General features: G+C 41.1%; 1 protein-coding gene across 7 annotated transcripts in view; it reads left to right on the forward strand.

Annotated features, from left to right (window-relative positions):
* Positions 1-19,253, forward strand: part of RALGAPA2 (Ral GTPase activating protein catalytic subunit alpha 2) — a 1,855,355-nt gene that overhangs the window by 1,145,040 nt on the left and 691,062 nt on the right. For all 7 annotated transcript variants that reach the window (XM_085612413.1, XM_085612412.1, XM_085612410.1 and 4 more), the window contains one exon: positions 125-262. In XM_085612413.1, coding sequence (XP_085468539.1) covers positions 125-262 — 138 coding nt within the window. The remainder of the gene's footprint in view (positions 1-124; positions 263-19,253) is intronic.

The following is a 19,253-nucleotide window of genomic DNA, read 5'->3' on the forward strand; positions in this document are numbered from 1 at the left end:
TACAATGGTTATATTTAATCTCTGTCATAGTATTGTGTAAAATAGCACTAGTCAACCGGAATGTTCCTTAACAAGAGGAGAGACTGTGTAATATTCCCTATAATAATCAAGTTTTGCTTTTCAGTTTATAGTTTCTTTGTTACTTTGCCTGTTGGATTGGTGCATGGCGTTACCTATGAAAAGCTTACTAGAGCCAATTTCGACTGCTGTTATTGAAGATCAACATTCTCCAAAGGCTCCCCTACTGGACTACATATACAGGGTGAGATTGCATAGTCAACCAGTTTTGTAACTATACGTATACTGATCACATAGAAAACATCTATGTGATATGAAATTACAACTCACCCTTGCTCGCATGCGAATATGAAAAAACTGTCACACAATAAATTCTCCATTAATGACATAAACAAGGCTTTTGGTTTTTGAGGAAGTAAGTAATTATACTTTTTGTGAATATTGGCTCTTGCAGATTTATATGTAGGGCAGCCCCTTTATATGGAGCCCCCTATAACACCACAGACTGAGACATTCTGAATCTGCTCACCTGCAATGTCAGTTTTTCCAGCAGAGTTTTTAAGCATAGGCTTAGTACAGTGCCATCCATACTGAGCTAGAAAGTGACAATGCCTTTTGTCATTTTTACACCAAAGTCTTCAAGCATAGGATTAGCTAGTGCCATCCATTACGAGCTAAAAAATGAAAAAGGCTTTTACCTCTCCAGTTTCAGTATTCCAGTTTTGGATTGGTAAAATACCATCCAAGCCTACCTGGAATTAATAAAAGCAACTTCTGACACATGTTTCACTCTTATTAGAGCTCTTCAGAGAGGTATAGCTTTGTCCAGACACAAGCAATGAACAAATAGTAGTCAAGACAATACACTTTCAGGCTTAAAGTGCTGCATAAATTATGCAAAAAAAGGTTGCAGGTAACTCTTAGTAGCCCCAAAGGTTTAGGTGGAGAGCTGATCCAAACATTATTCTACCTATGTCTAGTCTCCTGCGCTAGGTGGCAGTGTCCATCATTATCTGCATCTTGTGACTGTACCTGAAGTGAAAGCATGTATGACTCTGAGTGGCACTGTGATTGAGTGTGTGAGTGTCTGAGTGGATCTGTGAGAGGGCTGCATGACTGAGAGGGTGTGTGAGTGGGTGTGTGAGTGGGTACATAAGTATCTGGGTGGGGCTGTGTGTAGCTGTGTGACTGCCTGAGTGAGCCTGTGAGTGGGTGAGAAAGTCTCTGAGTGGGCCTGTGAATGGGTGCATGAGTGTCCGTGGATCTCTAAGTGTATGAGTCTATGTGGCTCTGTGAGTGTGTGCATGAGTCTGTGTAGGTCTATGAGAGGGTGCGTGAGAACCTGCGTGAGTGTCTGAGTGGATCTGTGAGGAGGTTAAGTATCTGAGTGTGTCTGAATGTGTGCGTCCGTGTCAGAGTGGGTCTACGAGTGAGTGCGTGGGTCTCTGAGTGAGTCTGTTAGTGGGTGCATGAGTGTGTGAGTAGTTCTGTGAGAGCATACATGAGTCTGAGTGGGTGCGTGAGTGTCTGAGAGGATGTGTGAGTGGGTGCATGAGTCTCGTAGTGGATCTGTGAGCGGTTCAATTAGTCTATGAATGGATCTGTGAGATGCATGAGTCTGTGAGTGGGTGGATGATTTCCTGAGTGAGTCTGTGAGTGGGTTCCTAAGTATATGAGTGGGTCTGTGAGTGTGTGCATGAGTTGTTGAGTTGGTGTGTGAGTGGGTGCATCATTCTCTGAGTGGGTCTCTGTATATTTTTTTCGCTGATATTCACAAATTCCACACTGACAGACGCAACAAATTTGTGAATATCGCGTGTGAAAAAAAACTGTTATGCAACATATTGTACACATGTGGAGTCCTTGAAGATCCTTTATATTCTTCCCATTGGTTCAGGACACACGCAACTTGACCCCTCCTGTCTTGTTATGATGTTTCATTTCTGCCCTGGGACTGTCCCAGTGAACTAAAATGGCAGCCACAACTCTCTCCTCAGCTTGCGGCCAGCCAATCACAGCATTTCTATTGCCCGCACATTCACAATTTGTTGCGAATTATCTGTGATCACATATAAACAAATTCGGATTTCTTTAAATTTCTCAACAACTACTAAACGGATTTACACCAAAAAGCACAATGTTGTATTGGGGCTTTGCCTAAGGGGGTTTAAAGGACGTCCAGCAGCCGGTGATTTATTTATTCTGAGGTTGTTCACGCCTCAGGAACGGTTTATTGGTGCAAATGATAAGGAGAAGGCTAGGGAAAGAAACAATGTCCCAAAACAAACTGCGGAAACAAAACAATAAAGGAAAAGGTGTTTGGGCAAGAAGCAGCTAGGCGATTGTCCTAGGGAAGGTTATGTCTCTCTCGCTTGTTTCTGTCAGGTTTTCGTGGCCTCTTCTTGCGATTTCTCCTCTTTCTTTATCTCTCTCGGGTGGAACTGGCACCGTTGTCTCAAAAACAATAAAAGAAAAAAAACAGACAGAAAATACAGGACACGAAGCCAGTCTGATTGCTTGTCAGACGTTGAAAGTGCCACCGTCACCAACAAAAGACATTAAAGCGTCACCCGGGTGAGGGCAAGGTGTGGGGGTGATCGACAGTCGGTGTCCTCCTCCACTCCCCCCCCCCTTCTTTTCCCTGCTCAGGCTTATCCGATCTTCTTCCTACCACCCTGCCCTATAAGTCGTCCCCCCACTTCCGTCCAGTGCACTTGCCTGGGGCTACGGCCCTCCTGTTCCGTAGCGGTGGGTATCGGGGCGTCCTCCACTCTGGGACGTCGGGACACTATGGCATCTTTCTGCTCAGTTGATGTGCTTCCCCCGTGGTCTTCTCCTTACGCGCTGCCCGCCGCCTCCGCTATCTTGTGTTCTGTGTTGTTTTTCGTCTCCTTCTTCTTCCGAGCGCTCCCCTTCTGCGAACGCCGAGTCCGTCTTCACTGCCTCCTTCCCGTGGCGTCTGACGTCATCGGTAGTCGTCGGTCGACGACTAGTCCGCCAACAGCCGCGTTGGGGAGACGGGTGTCCTAGTCCGCGTCTGTACTCCCGGTAAGTGTAGATACCATATTACACACAATCTGCGGACTAAAAGCCTACTTTCTGACAAATTCTGTGTAATTTTATTCAGCGGTTCGGGCTGCAGCCGTGTCTAAAGAGTTTATGGAACTTAACATGGTAAACACACTTGTTTTTACCACACCACTTGTGGATGAGAATAACTGGCTTCTTGTGGAATGTCCAGGTGCAGTTACTTAACATGCCATTTAATGGACACTACCTCAGTTGCAACAAATCTAATGTCTTCCTTGAGAGAGGTAAGCAAGGCAACTTTCGGCCTCTCGCCCCTTTCAAAATGTTTCCACTACCAGGACATGCACATTTTGCAGTTACAGTCATCAATTCTGGAGGTTACAGATGCAGTAACACTTGCAGGAGCAGCAACAGCCCTTCTGTTTCTTCAAGAGCAGATGTTCAAGAAGGTGAAACCAGATGAGCTCCTCTTTATCTGTCACAATAATTATTTTTTTACTTCTCTCTAATTCATGAGCAGAAGGTGCCATGGCTGCCTCTTTACCCTCAGTGACAGAGGATAACCTCTGACCAGTGAGTCATTTGGGTAATATCTTCAGGCCTTTCTCTGCCACTCCTTCCATTTCTTTCCCATTCCCTTCATATCTCCCCTCACTGAAACATCTTGAGGATTTCCTCCCTCCTGACCTGACCAAAAGCATCATAGAGGTGTTTCCTCATTCTCAGCAAGGGCAGGGATGACGTGTGTAGTACTTTCTGGAGGGGGAAGTCTCAAGACAATACTGAACCTCAAGTTTCTCAACTATTTCATAAAGAAAGCAAAGTTCAAGATGGTAAACCTACAACACACATTTTCCACCTTAAAAGCTTTATACTGGTTAGTCTATTTAGATCTGTAGTGTACATATTTGCCTCTGCCATATTTGGGCAGCACATGGCCTCTGATCGTTTTACAAAATTGGTAGCATTGGCAGTAGTGATAGAGATCAGGGTGCATATAATATCCCTACTTCCACAGATAGAGTAATCTCACAGTTACACGCACATACATTCTTCATACACTAGGGCCCATTTCACTAACATACACTCAAATACTCTACCAGCAATAACCTGTGGAAAGAAAAAACTCCTAAACACCCTGCATCTATATCGGAGTCGATAAGATCTGGTTATTGAGACTGCCTTTAAACATAATCTAAACAATCTATACAATAATAATCAAAATAGGATACTCAATAATTGACAAGAAATAATAACCAACACCATAATCAAAGTTATATTGCTTTATCTAAAATTAGTCAAAGAAAATCAATCAGAATAAATCATTTTTCTCATAGTTACCTATTCTAGCTAAATGTCAGAACGGGTCAGGACAAGTCTCTCGGTAAAGTCTCTCAAGACGAAGTCCTCTCAGCAACGATCCTCACCAACGCAGATTCGGAACGCGGCAAAAGGCAAATGGCAAGTGGCAAAGCCCTCTCTAGGCTAACAATTCTTATAGCAAGTCGAACAAAGAAAAACATAATTTGTAATTAACTTCTTCCGTCAAACCTCTGAGCAAAGCGAGAAGGAAAGGATGTAGCATCGCTACATTTAAAAATCTCCGCTCAGGAAAAATCACAAAATAAACATACCGGAACAGGAACCAAAAAAAAATACATTTGTATCTTATAACTTCCACGTCTCCTCGGCAATGAGATCACAGTTCAGAGTCTTTCTTTAAAGCTCCTTTGTTTCCCAAAGCTGCCAAGGACGCTTCATTTCATTTGGAGATCGCCCAAAACTGCTGCTGTCCTCACGGAAAATTTCAATCAGGCAAAGCAAGGACTGTGGTCAGCTGACTTCAGGACCATATTCAGCAAGGCTCTCTCTCGTCACGAATTCTACTCGAGGCCAGGCTCTACGTATCGGCCATCTTTGTTTAGGCCACAATACGCCACAATAGACCATCTTAATTAAAAGAGACAAAAACAACGTTACCACAGCATAGTGATTGAACAGTGTTACCCTTATGTGTATGCAATTATCTAGCTCTTGCAACATAGAAAAGCATTAATTCGAAAAGCGTTTCGTGCTTAAAAATAAACAACACTCAGCAACGTTTAAACATGAAAACATGCACATTATTGTTAAATAGCACACTTATGCATTCCCACGTGTAATTCTCTCTTGTTAAAACAAACGAGTTGATTAGTAAGTATAAACACTTACACAAGACAAATAATTAATAATTAATAATTAGTAAATTAATATAACAAATAGACATACCAGAGCTTCAAAACCCAGTTATTTTCAAACTGAAAACTCTGCTCTAGCAATCCCCCCTTTGGTGATTTTATCACCAAATAAACCCAAAAAAAAAATTAGTGAAAATTTAGTCCCATTTTAGGAGAAATCGGAAATGTCTTTTTCTCATTACACAACACTACACACCAGTCACTCTTTCATCATCCCTCTTTGTTTCTAAATAAACACTCTCCCTCAATTCTTCTAATTCAATTTCTTGTGGTTCTCTTTTCAACCTTTTGTTTTTCTTCTCTTTATTCAGTTTCTTCCCTCCCCTGTTTTTACAACACACACACACTAATCTCAGTATCAATAAAGCAATAATTATGCAAGTTAAAGGAAACAATATTCTACCTATAATAGTACTACCTATTTTTGCAATAAAATCTTTAACAGCTATCACTTTATTAGCTATTTTAGTCCATAAACTCTCAGCTTCAAGTGGTACTAATTCTTCATGCAAATCAGTAATATTTTTGATATAGACCTTCAGGTCTTTGCTTTCATCTGGAATGTAAGTGCAACAATGTTGAACTTTCAGCATTCCGCAAACTCCACCCTCCTTGGCCAATAAAATATCAAGGGCAAGTCGATTTTGCATTGACATGGCACGTACGGCACTTAATTCCGTATTCACTAAAAGAAACCCCCCAGCGGTATTTGTCGATAAGCGATCCACCACTGTTGACAGTTTCCGAATTCCATAAGCATTTAAAGAAATTCCCACTGCTGGAATTAAAACCCCAAAAATATCACCCACAATTTCAGACCAGGTTTCTCTCCTGAAACGCATTAGTAAATTAATATGTTCTACATCTGTTATTTTATCTATATGAAAAATCTTTGGAAAGACCAAACCCACGTAACACGTGCCATACCAATGGTCAGGCAACTTGTAATAAGCCTTGTTCCCACAAACATAATACACTCCTGGGAAAACTGTATCTTCTCCCCCTCTGAAACCCCAACCTGTTGCAATGAAGTATGTATCATGGCACTCACTAGTCCCAACAAAATATGTATCATATTGGGATTTCCTTCTTGTAATGCATAGTTTACCCTTTTGTGGTACATCTAGAGCTAAAGTTGGACTAGCCCCATTTCTCAATTCTTTTCCCATCTCAATGTCCCAAATTGTTTCACTCACTTCATATTTCCCTGCTTTCTCATGCATGTTCAATCTCCTTTCCTCTACCATATCCAGGAAAGCTTTCTCCTCTTCTTTCAGACTGCAAGTTAAATTATTCTTAAAAATGTAATCTAATGTTAATCCTTTCTCTTCAATAAAAATTTCACCAAAAGTGTTAGCTTCTTTAGCTGGATTCAGCTCTTTGTTCATTGGCAAATGCCCAAAAATACTATCTCTGTTAGACATCTTATAATCTACTTTCCCTAACAAATAAAAAACACTACTTAATATACTACATGAAATACCATATGTAGCTGGCAAATGATGATAAGTAACACCCTCTGAAACGGATGCAGGTAATTGCATACAAACGTAGCAATCCCTTACTTCCATTGTTTTCACATATTCGTACAACAACTTCGAAAAAACATTACTAGAAAAATTATTTATTGACCTATCTTTGTGTATGTAAGTATTACTAATTCTATTCAAAACTATTTTTTGCGAATTCTTCTCTATATCTGTCATATTTTCTGTATGCATCTCAAATGTAACTTTAAAAGTAACTAATAAAACTAAAACTCCCCATATTAGCATTAATAATCCAGTACAGCAGCAGCACATTCTACACCATCTTTTAAAGAAGGCACGTCTACTTTGATTATCCTCTATGTTAGCCATTTTATTACTTTGACCTTGTCTTTTGACTTAGCCTCTACTACTCCACTACTATTATGCTTTGGATTACTTCAGACAACTGAATTTCAGACTTTCTCTTTTCACTTTTCCTCCAAGTGATTTTTCAGTTCACTCAATTTGGATATTCATCAGTTTTCACTCCTTCTTCTTCAGTAACATCAAATTGTATCAGATCATCAACAACATCTTGTGCATCTGACTCTTCTCCAATGTCAGTCAGAATAACTTTTAAGATTCCTTCTTTTTCCTCAACCACTTTTCTCAAGATCCCCTCCGGATTATCTCGAGTCACTGTTTCTTCTTCTCCTTCTTCAGACAGTGCCACATAAGACCATTCCGGTGATCTGTACTTTTGGTTGGGTCTTCTTATTCTTTTTATTTCCTCAGGTTCTCCTGATTCTTCTTGCTCCTTTCTTTTCACTTCATTTTGACTCGATACTTCATTCACTTGTTCAGCATTTGATGTATTTGTTCTTATTACTCTGTATCTCAATCTCTTTACTCTGTTGTTAGGCCAGCGATCTCCTTTTATCACCTTCTTCGGCCTAATTTCTTTATTGTTTCTTTCTCCAATCCAAGTTCTCTTTCTCAGAACTCGACCTTCTGTTTGTTCATTCTCATTCTCATCCAATTCTGTTTCAAGTGCCTTCTGTTTTCGTTTTCTAGCAGTTTTCTTTTCCTCCACAGTTTCTTTCACCACTATTTGAGACTTCCCTACTCCTGTCCCTCCTCGGGTCTCCGACACGCAATCTTCTTGCTGTCTACTTGTCCCTTCACCTAGCTTATTAGAAGAGTTCCCTACACCTCCTCGGGGGTCTTCCGCAATCTATCCCTCTCTATCTTCTTCTGACCCTGCTTCTTCAAGTATAATCTCAAGTGGTTCTTCAGTCTCCTCCTCTTCTGATTCAGGAGTAATCTCTGTGGAATTGCTCTTTTCTTTTCTTTTTTCTTCACTGCTTTTTGAAATTTCCGGCTCTCTTACAGAATCTGATCTCCTTTCTGAAACTCCCAATGGTTCTCTTGGAGTTTTTTCTGCTTCTTTTCTCACTGGTTCTGGGTCTTCATCATCACTGGAATCTGATTCTTCAAAATACTCTTTACCAGTTCCCTCTTTTGGGTTTGGAACTCTCAGAGTATGACTCGCATGCACCCAGTTTTTCACACCAGCACACTTCACTGCAGTTGTCGTTGTTAGAATGACTTGTCTTGGTCTTCCCCACCTTGGAACTAAGCAATTTCTTCTTCTGTGCACCTTAATCCTCACCCAGTCTCCTGGACTCAGATCATGAGCTTGCTTCTTCTCAAGTGTGGTAGCTTCTTCTCCAACCTGGTGAAACACAGAATGAACTGCGTCAGCCAGGCCTTTACAGTAATCCAAAATCATGTCATCAGTTATTGTCATCAACTTATTGACAGGTACAAATGCATGGCGCATTGCACGTCCCATGATTATCTCGTGCGGACTTAAACCAGTAGTTCTATCTGGAGTAGATCTAATAGTCATTAGCACTAGAGGCAAGACGTCCAGCCATTTCATGCCAGTGGCTAAGCACATTTTACCAATCCTATTCTTGATTGTGCCGTTTATCTGCTCAACCACACCAGAAGCCTCTGGTCTGTATGCACAATGTAGCTTCTGCTGTATGCTTAATGCTTCACAAATCAAACTCATGAGTTCATTATAGAAGTGTCCACCTCTATCAGACTCAATCGTCACTGGAAACCCGTACCTAGGAATCAACTCCCTTAACAGTAATTTTGCCACTGTCACTCCATCATTTCTCCTAGTCGGATAAGCCTCAACCCATCTTGAAAACAAACAGACTACAACTAATACATATCTCAGTCTGTTCACTTGGGGCATTTCAATGAAATCAATCTGCATTCTTGTAAAAGGACCTCCTTCTCTGCCTAATGTTCCCAGACTCACCACTGTCTTTTTCCCAGTGTTAAATTGCTGACAAATCAAACACCTTTGACAGATGCTCTCTGCAATTGTCCTGAACTTTGCATTGTACCAGGTCTGCTTGAACGACCTTATCATCGCATCCCTCCCCAAATGTCCCTGGCCATGATACATCCTTGCCATTGACGACAAAATGGAGTTGGGCATTACTGGTCTGCCATCCCTATAGACCCAAACATGGTCTTTTTCTCTTGGGGCACATCCTGCCTTAATCCAATCTTTTTTCTCTTCCTCTCCTGCCTCATCCTGCAACTGCTTCACTTCATCCCATGTCTCTAAGGCATTAGTAAACATCACAGAGCAAAAAGACATTTCCCCCTCTCGTTCCCTATTAATTGACTGATTCGATTTTGCACAGTATTGAGCAATGTCATTTGCATACCGGTTTCCAACCGTGATAAAATCCTCCCCTTGTCCATGGGCAGCACACTTTACAACTGCTAACTCCTTAGGCAGCTGTATCGCCTCAAGTAATTTCCCAATTGCTTCAGCATTCTTTATTGGAGTTCCACTCGATGTCAAGAAACCTCTTTGTAGCCAAAGCTGGCCAAAATCATGCACCACTCCAAATCCATACTGACTATCAGTCATCACAGTCGTCCTCAAATCTTTCCCAATTTCACAAGCTCTTGTCAATGCCACCAATTCAGCAACCTGTGCAGATTTCACTCCTTTCAATGGTGATGCTTCCATAACCTCTGAAACTTTGCACACCGCATATGCTGCACATAGCACACCATCATCATTTCTCAGGCATGAACCATCCACAAACAACACATGATCACTTTCATGTAAGGGAAGATCCCTTATGTCTGGTCTCGGTTTTGTACAGTACTCAAGCACATCCAAACAATCATGATCATCTTCTGTTTTCACACCCACATTTTCAATATCCGGCAAAAGTGTCGCTGGATTCACATTTACACATCTCTCAAGAGTCACATTTGATGCTCCTAGAATCACTTTCTCATATTTAGTCAACCGACTATGTGACATGTACTGAGTTCTGCTTCTTGTCAAAAGAATTGCCACATTGTGAGGTACGAATACCCTTACAGGATATCCCATTATGATTCCCTCACTCTGTTCTAGACTCCTGCATGTTGCAGCCACAGATTTTAGACAACCTGGTAAACCCACAGCTACAGGGTCAAGTGTCGATGAGAAGTACGCAATAGGCCTTCTCAGTAATCCATGCTTCTGAATTAACACTGAAAGTGCACATCCATTTCTCTCACTGCAGTACAATTCAAACTCCTTTTCGTAATCCGGCATACCCAAAGCTGGAGCTTCACACATTTTATTTTTAAGCTCTTCAAATGCTGCCATTTGTTCCCCATCTAGTTCCAATGGGTCTGTCATCTCACTTTTTGTCAGTTTAATCAGTGGCTTTGCTATCAGCGAAAAAATTAATTATCCACTGACGACAATAACCCACCATCCCCAGAAACATCCTCACTTCTCTCTGGGTCTTTGGAGCTTTCATTTCCCTGATGATTCTTATTCTGTCATCAGTCACTTTTCTCAGACCTTTTTCAATATTATGTCCAAGATAATGCACCTCTTTCTTGCAAAATTGCAATTTGGCTGGAGATACCTTTAATCCTCCATCTGCCAGATGATTCAGTAAAGCTATGGTATCTACTTCACAAGCTTCTCGTGTCTTTGATGCCACAAGTAGGTCATCAATATATTGCACTAGTACTGAACTTTCAGGCATGATCAAACTCTCCAACGATTTTTTCAACAACTGATTAAATATTGAAGGACTCTCTGTATACCCCTGTGGGATTCGACACCATGCTAAAATACGCTGGCCAAACCTAAATGCAAAAATCGGCTGGCTGTCATGATGCAATGGAATTGAAAAGACCGCATGACACAAATCAATCACTGTATACCACTCAGCATCATGTGGAATCTGATACAGGATCACTGATGGATTTGGCACAATAGGACAACATGCCACCACAATTTGATTAACTTTCCTCAGATCCTGTACGATCCTAAATTTCCCATTAGGCTTCTTTAGCCCCATTATCGGTGAATTACACGGACTACTCAGTAGTTCTCTCAGGACTCCCTGCTGAATCATTTTCTCAATTATAGGAGTTATTCCCTCAATTATTTCTGGTGTCATTTTGTACTGAGGAATGTTAGGATATGTAATTCCCTCTTTCACTGCAATTTTCACTGGATCTACATTATTCATCAATCCCACATCCTCTCCAGTAAAATCCCAAACTGTCCTTTTCACTGTGTCCCTCAGCTCTCGAGGCAAATCCTCTGGATCAAACACAGCAAATGCACCAATTAACTCACTTTCCCTGTTTTCTAGAGTCACTCGGTACAAAACATCCTCATCTGGTGTTTCAAAAGCTATTCCATCCGGTGTACAGAAAATTGTGCAATTCATCTTGCATAACAGATCCCTACCTAACAGGTTCACTGGACTCGTGTCACAGACAATAAATCTATGCATGTCTGAAAATTTCCCTATCTGTACTCTTACTGGTTCCGTAAGACGTGTTCTGATTTGTGTATTGGCTACACCAACTACTTGGATTGTTTCATCCGAGAGAGGAAGATTTCTAATATCTGTTGACCTGACAGTTGATCTTGTCGCACCTGTGTCTACTAAAAAAGTAACACCTTCTTCATTTATTTTCCCATCCACAAATGGTCCTGCCTGGTCTATTTCTAGAGTTGCACCAAGTATGCACTCTTCCTCCTCTCTTCGGCACCGTCAATAATCACCCTCAGATTCACTCCCTTCGTTCTTTAACAAGTACTGTTGTACCTGATTAGAACGCCTTGGTTTGTTTACCTGCTCATCATTGTAGAATCCCGAATCCTGATTATACTTTTGTGCTCCTCTATTCTGCGGCAAGGGCGGTTTTGGCTCTTGACTCTGCTGTCTCACAACTTTCTGCTGTTGCTGCTGTTGATTATTCCCCTCGTTCTGCACCTGTTGATTCAAGGTTTTACCCTCATTATTCACTAATGGTGGATTCGTACAATCATTCCTCCAATGTCCCAATTGGCCACAGTTGTGACAAGGAAACTTTTTTTTCACTTCCTCAAGATTCCCCTTTCCTTTCCCTGCATATCTAGGTCTATTCCCTGCATTATTTCCTGGATTATTCGCCTGTTCCATCAACTGTGCTTCCTGTCTTTCTGCAACTTTCACTTGTGCCCACATTGCTTTCTCTTTCAGCTTTCTTTGTTTTGCTTCAATTTCATCACTGAAGTATTTAGCATGTCTCAGAATTTCATCTATTTTTTTACTTTGCCAATCCACTGTATGCTCACGAATTCTCTCACCAATTTCAGGTCTGAGACCATATACAAATCTGTATACAAAATGACTCAAATCTTTGTCACCCAGGTGTTCATCTCCACTGAATTGTTTAAACGCCAGTATCAGCCTCTCGTAAAAAGCATGAACTGATTCTTTTGCTTCCTGTTGTGTTCTATCTATTTTTACCCAATCTGTCTCTTTTGCAGGTACTTTACTCTTCAGGTATACCATCACCTGATCATACTTTCTCATTACCTCTGGATCTGGTGCTCCTGTTCTTGGATCTCTTGGATATTCCTCAGTAGGCCAACTCACAACTATTTTACACTCAGTCCACAAATCTGCTGGAACAATTATATCAAACAGACTATTCAGGTCAATCCACAGCACTTTTGACAATTTCACAAACCTATCTACCTGCCTATACCACTCGACGGGCTTTTCTCTCAATCGAGGAAAATCATTCGTAAATGATAAAATATCCTGTCTGGTCCATGGAACATGTACATATCCTCCTCCAGGTATTTCTCTCATAGGATAATTATCCACTGATTTCTCTTTTTCTCTCACTGGAAAAGCTGAATAAGTTGTTTTATCTTCAGATTCCTCTCTTTTCTTATACCACCTATCCTTCCATTTTTCTACATCCCCCCATCTTCGCAATAATGCAACCATTTCTTTAATCTGTCCTGTTCTACCAGTTGCATTCAAATTTTCAATGTCCTTTTCTGAAAAATCCATCCTGTAGGTTTTTTGCAAAGCTTTAACCTTATCAATGTCAACTCCCTGCTCATTCGCTATTGCTCTTAACCTGTCATGTGTATTTTTCGCTCTCCAGGTAATATTTTTACACATAAACATTAGTTCACCATCATGATGACTTTTAAGAATTTCTGTTGGAACTGTCCCTGTATCAAGCTCTTCTAATTCTACCCGTAACCTAGCCACATCAATTGCTTGCGAATCTTTATACTTTTTCTGAAGAACTTTCATCCAATCGTTCAAATCTTCAGCTGTTATTGCAGTAGTTTTCCTCACTGGAACCACTCTCTTTTGCGGTTCTAAAATTGGCATCCCTGAACAACTAGCTTCACTAGCATCTAATATTTCACTACATGTATCATGTCTGGACTGTCTCAGGTCACTACTTTCTGTCCTTTTTCCTGAATCTCCTGAAGGACCAACTGAACTTATCAAATTATTCCCAACATATGGAATCACTAAACCATTTTCACCTATTCTCTGCTTGTCAAACACAGGCATAACCGGACCTATTGTTACAGGCACCGTAACAGCTTCTAGATTTTTCGTTAACTCCCTAATCTTTTCAGTCAGCTCTGTTGTAGTTCTAGCTAACTCTCTTGCATTTTCGTCACCACTTCGATTCACTTTCTCCCTGAAAGAATTACCATTTCTTGATTCAGGTGTCACATTTTCCGTCTCAATGATACAAACTGTATCTCTTATTGGAGAAACAACTGGTGTACTCTCTTCTGGTTCTGGTCTATATGGAGGTGGTCTTTTGTAAATCATGTCATTCAAGACTTCATCTTCATATTCATTAACTCCATATCTTCTCATTTCTGACTCAGGAATCCTCTCTGCTCCTTCTTCAACTGTTCTCATTGGATATAATCCCTCTGACATACTAGCATCTCGCCACCTTTTCATTCGATCATGATGAGTCTCACGATCATGTCTCCTCCCAAACATGTACCTGTACTGTCCTCCAGATCTCTGTTTTTCTCGCTCATGTACTTCCTCTTCCCATTCCACTAAAGCCTCAAACTGTGTAGGTCTTGGTTTCGGGTCAAGACATAACCTCTTTTCCCGTAAATTTCTCAACACGGCCAAATTAAATGAACCATGTTCTGGAAATGCTAGAACACCATCCTCTTTAGTATACCTAACCCAATTCTCCAACCATATACAGGTATGATACCCATATCTTGCAGCCATGTAGGATGCAGGTGTTTTCGGTGGAGGTAACAATTCACCCTCTCTCGTCTTAACATCTTTATCCCTGTTAAACCACTTTTTAATTTTTCCAAAGAATGTTTTCTTCTTTTTCTCTTCTTGGTAATACATTTTAGTTTTTACCAAAGCTCTCTACTCTTTTCCGTATTATAAATATACAATACAGATTTTCAACCAATAATAGCGCGACTCACACTAACGCACCAATCCTGGAGCGTCTACGTCACTAGAATAGCTCTTCCAATCCTTGCGCGGCTCACACCAACGCACCAATCCCAGCGCGAACACTATTCTGATCTATTATCCAATCAGAGCGCGGTCTTCCTGACGTCAGCAGTCGCTGCAGTCACTTGTCTCCTGTCTCCTGTCACTCGTCTACCCCTCCTTTACAAAATCTTTTCAGTAGACTTCGTGTCAAAATTTCTACAAAATCTATTAGTTACGACATATAAACATCTCCATTGTCTGCTTCGCTAACCACAGAATAGTAAAAGAAATCTATTTCACAAGAACCTCTCGTTGACACAGTAGCACTTCCCTCTACTCTGCCCTTCTAACATACATTCATTAACTGTTTCCTCTAGGACTTATCCAAAAAGTCTTACAATCAACTAAATGTATATGCATTCACGCACATTCATACAAGAAAATATAGTACATACACACAGAATCCTGCTTCCCGAGAACAGCGAACAATCTGCTCCACTACAGAATTATAACACACATTAACCAAGCAGCTTAACCTACCCAGTTCCTCAAACAAGCTCAGAGAATACCTATTACTCCTCCCGCGATAAGCTTTAACGGCAAACCTTACGGATCCCTGGGACTTAAAACCAGAGTTTCACAGATAACCTTCACTACCATACACACTCCTTATATACCAGAAATATATTCTAATAGTAACATACAATAATGTCACTGATTCCGAACCCAGACAATGTGAATTTTCCTGCATACATACAGGACCAACAATCCCGTCTTTCCCGAGAGCAGCATATACTTCCCTCTGCCCTACTACGGAACTGCTACCAGCTTCCAAATTCCAGAAGCACTACATATAACTCAACATGACAACTCCAACATATAGTATTAGTACATATACCAACATCAATAATCAATAATCAATATGTAATCTAATCAGATCAAGACAATCATCAATAACCATCCTACTCTGCTACCAGGAAATTGATAGAGATCAGGGTGCATATAATATCCCTACTTCCACAGATAGAGTAATCTCACTGTTACACGCACATACATTCTTCATACACTAGGGCCCATTTCACTAACATACACTCAAATACTCTACCAGCAATAACCTGTGGAAAGAAAAAACTCCTAAACACCCTGCATCTATATCGGGGTCGATAAGATCTGGTTATTGAGACTGCCTTTAAACATAATCTAAACAATCTATACAATAATAATCAAAATAGGATACTCAATAATTGACAAGAAATAATAACCAACACCATATTCAAAGTTATATTGCTTTATCTAAAATTAGTCAAAGAAAATCAATCAGAATAAATCATTTTTCTCATAGTTACCTATTCTAGCTAAATGTCAGAACGGGTCAGGACAAGTCTCTCGGTAAAGTCTCTCAAGACGAAGTCCTCTCAGCAACGATCCTCACCAACGCAGATTCGGAACGCGGCAAAAGGCAAATGGCAAGTGGCAAAGCCCTCTCTAGGCTAACAATTCTTATAGCAAGTCGAACAAAGAAAAACATAATTTGTAATTAACTTCTTCCGTCAAACCTCTGAGCAAAGCGAGAAGGAAAGGATGTAGCATCGCTACATTTAAAAATCTCCGCTCAGGAAAAATCACAAAATAAACATAACGGAACAGGAACCAAAAAAAAATACATTTGTATCTTATAACTTCCACGTCTCCTCGGCAATGAGATCACAGTTCAGAGTCTTTCTTTAAAGCTCCTTTGTTTCCCAAAGCTGCCAAGGATGCTTCATTTCATTTGGAGATCGCCCAAAACTGCTGCTGTCCTCACGGAAAATTTCAATCAGGCAAAGCAAGGACTGTGGTCAGCTGACTTCAGGACCATATTCAGCAAGGCTCTCTCTCGTCACGAATTCTACTCGAGGCCAGGCTCTACGTATCTGCCATCTTTGTTTAGGCCACAATAGACCATCTTAATTAAAAGAGACAAAAACAACGTTACCACAGCATAGTGATTGAACAGTGTTACCCCACTAATACCCTTATGTGTATGCAATTATCTAGCTCTTGCAACATAGAAAAGCATTAATTCGAATAGCGTTTCGTGCTTAAAAATAAACAACACTCAGCAACGTTTAAACATGAAAACATGCACATTATTGTTAAATAGCACACTTATGCATTCCCACGTGTAATTCTCTCTTGTTAAAACAAACGAGTTGATTAGTAAGTATAAACACTTACACAAGACAAATAATTAATAATTAATAATTAGTAAATTAATATAACAAATAGACATACCAGAGCTTCAAAACCCAGTTATTTTCAAACTGAAAACTCTGCTCTAGCAGTAGCACATCTACATCATCTGGGCATTCATGTCTACCCATACCTAGACAACTGGCTCCTGGAGGCTGCTCCTTTACAGTCTCTGTTTTACGTTCCTTTTACTTCCATTCTTTTACATTATTGGTTTTTTAGAAATTCATATGGGTAGTCTTCGACATATGTCATCTGTGGCTTTTTTGTGCTCAAGTCAGACCACCCAATATCAAAGAGATGGTTCCAAAATTTTGTGAGTATTCCTTTCTGCCTGCGAGGTCCATTCTGAGAATGGTCATCCTAATAGCATTGTTCATTTTTGTAGTCTCCAAGCACATGAGGACTATACAGTGGGCATTATGCTGGCAATTGAATCAGCTTATTTTTCTCTAGCAGGACTGCATTTACTCAGATCTCACACTACTGAATTATTTGGCATGTTGGACGGTCCCCTCCAGCCTGCTCAGAGATGATCTCTTCCAGCTTGCTTGGCGCTAGTTGACACTGGTGACTGGTGCGTCTATGGAATGTGGTGGGGGGAGGACATCTGGGGCAGTTGATTTTCAATGTGCTGTCATAAAGGGAAGAGTCTGTTTCACAGCAGTCTCCTGTAACCGAGGGCGGTGAAACTGGATCAAAGAGCCTTTTTCCTCACTTTCAAAGGAAACAGATTGTGACCTCAATAGACAACTTGACTATCATGCATTATTCCAACAAGGAGGAACAAGTGAGCTTGTTCTCCCTTTGAAAAGTAGCCATGGAACTGGGACATTAGTCTGTAGCATCTCTTCTGGTCTGTGGCAAGGACTTGACAGCAGACTATCTCTGCAGCTCTGGGCTGTGAACCAAAAGAAGCGGTGGCAAATTTTGTCAGACCAGCCCTCAGGCTGCACATAGCAAGTGTGCGTGCTTGATCAATTCATGGAGGGCTGGGAATTAGAGGAAACCTCCCCACAAGAAATTTGTTTAAATAAATTGCAAATATGATGAGTTTTACAACACATTTTTCATTATCGAACCATGTCCAGTCATTGGATAAATGAATAGTTGGAGATTGAAGACACCGCTGCATGGCTCAAAGAATGAATAAATAGTTGGATGGGTGAGGAGTGGGTGGAGCAATTAATAGAAGAATAAATGACCATGAATAAAAACTTATAGGTACATGGAGCAAGTGGTCTGAATACACTGACCAAAGGTGGCTGCTCTGGTTTTCATTTTCATTTTAGCTTCTGAATAATATCACCCTCTCCAAACGCTACCATGACCAGTACTTGTGAAACAAGGATGTGTTTAATGAAGTACACTGATTGAACACCTCAAGTAATTAAACCGCTAGCATTAAGCTTTGGTTTAAAATGGGAGAAAGAAAGAGATAACAAATGTAGTGGCAAAATTGCACAGTAATCCAGGAAACCTTGCATCATTCCCTGCTTCCACTTGACCACATTGTGTTATCCTAGGCTCTTCCTTTTTCACAGTGTCTCCTTTTTCCTTCATCATCACATGGGGGCAACTTAAGGTACATCAGTTCAGGATGTGTGCTGCACAAATATAAGACTATAATATTACTCTGTGTTGTAACAACTTAGGCCATGTATAGGGAAGAAAAGACAGATGAGTTTCCTCTTGGTTTATTATTAATAGCGTCATCAGGGCAGTGGTGTTAGGCGCATAAAAGTTTCTGAGATCTGATAGAGACTTCTAGCTGCAGATTCCTTATCTTTGAATTTCCCAGGCGTCAGGCTGGATCCGGAAACTTTTGCTGAGCAATACCGCTTGCACGCGACATCGGGTGGCTCCATTCGGCTCCACGTGACGTCGTCCGCGTCGGTTATGACGGCGCGGTGCCTATATTGGCACCACCCAGGCGCGCAGATGTCAGTTCTTTTCTTTCCACACCAGTTAAGCGCCGATCCGGGAAGAGCTACCCTTTTGCCGCATTTTTGGTAGGTTTTTTCTTTACTTTTTTCACAATTTTTGAGCTACGACTTCATGTACGAGGGATGTCTGGTAGAAAGACAGGTTTCAAACCTTGCGGGACTTGTTCCCGCATGATGTCAGTCACCGATCCCCACCGCGTATGTCTGTGGTGTCTTGAACGCGACCACGATTCGAAGTTGTGTTCAGACTGTCGGGCGATGGCCCCGAAGACCTTGAGAGAGCGAGTGATGAGGTTGCTTGCGACCAGGCCGTCAACACCATCAAGTGAGACCCCAAGGAGGTCATGGTCCCGTTCGAAGAAGATGAGGTTGTGGGACCGCTCACAGAGCCCTAAGTCCTCTTCCTCCCATTCGACGTCATCTGGACACTCGGGAAAGAGGCACAAAAAGAAGAAGTCGTCC

This window comes from Triturus cristatus, chromosome 6, assembly GCF_964204655.1.
Source record: "Triturus cristatus chromosome 6, aTriCri1.1, whole genome shotgun sequence".
In the NCBI taxonomy this organism is placed as follows: Eukaryota; Metazoa; Chordata; class Amphibia; order Caudata; family Salamandridae; genus Triturus; species Triturus cristatus.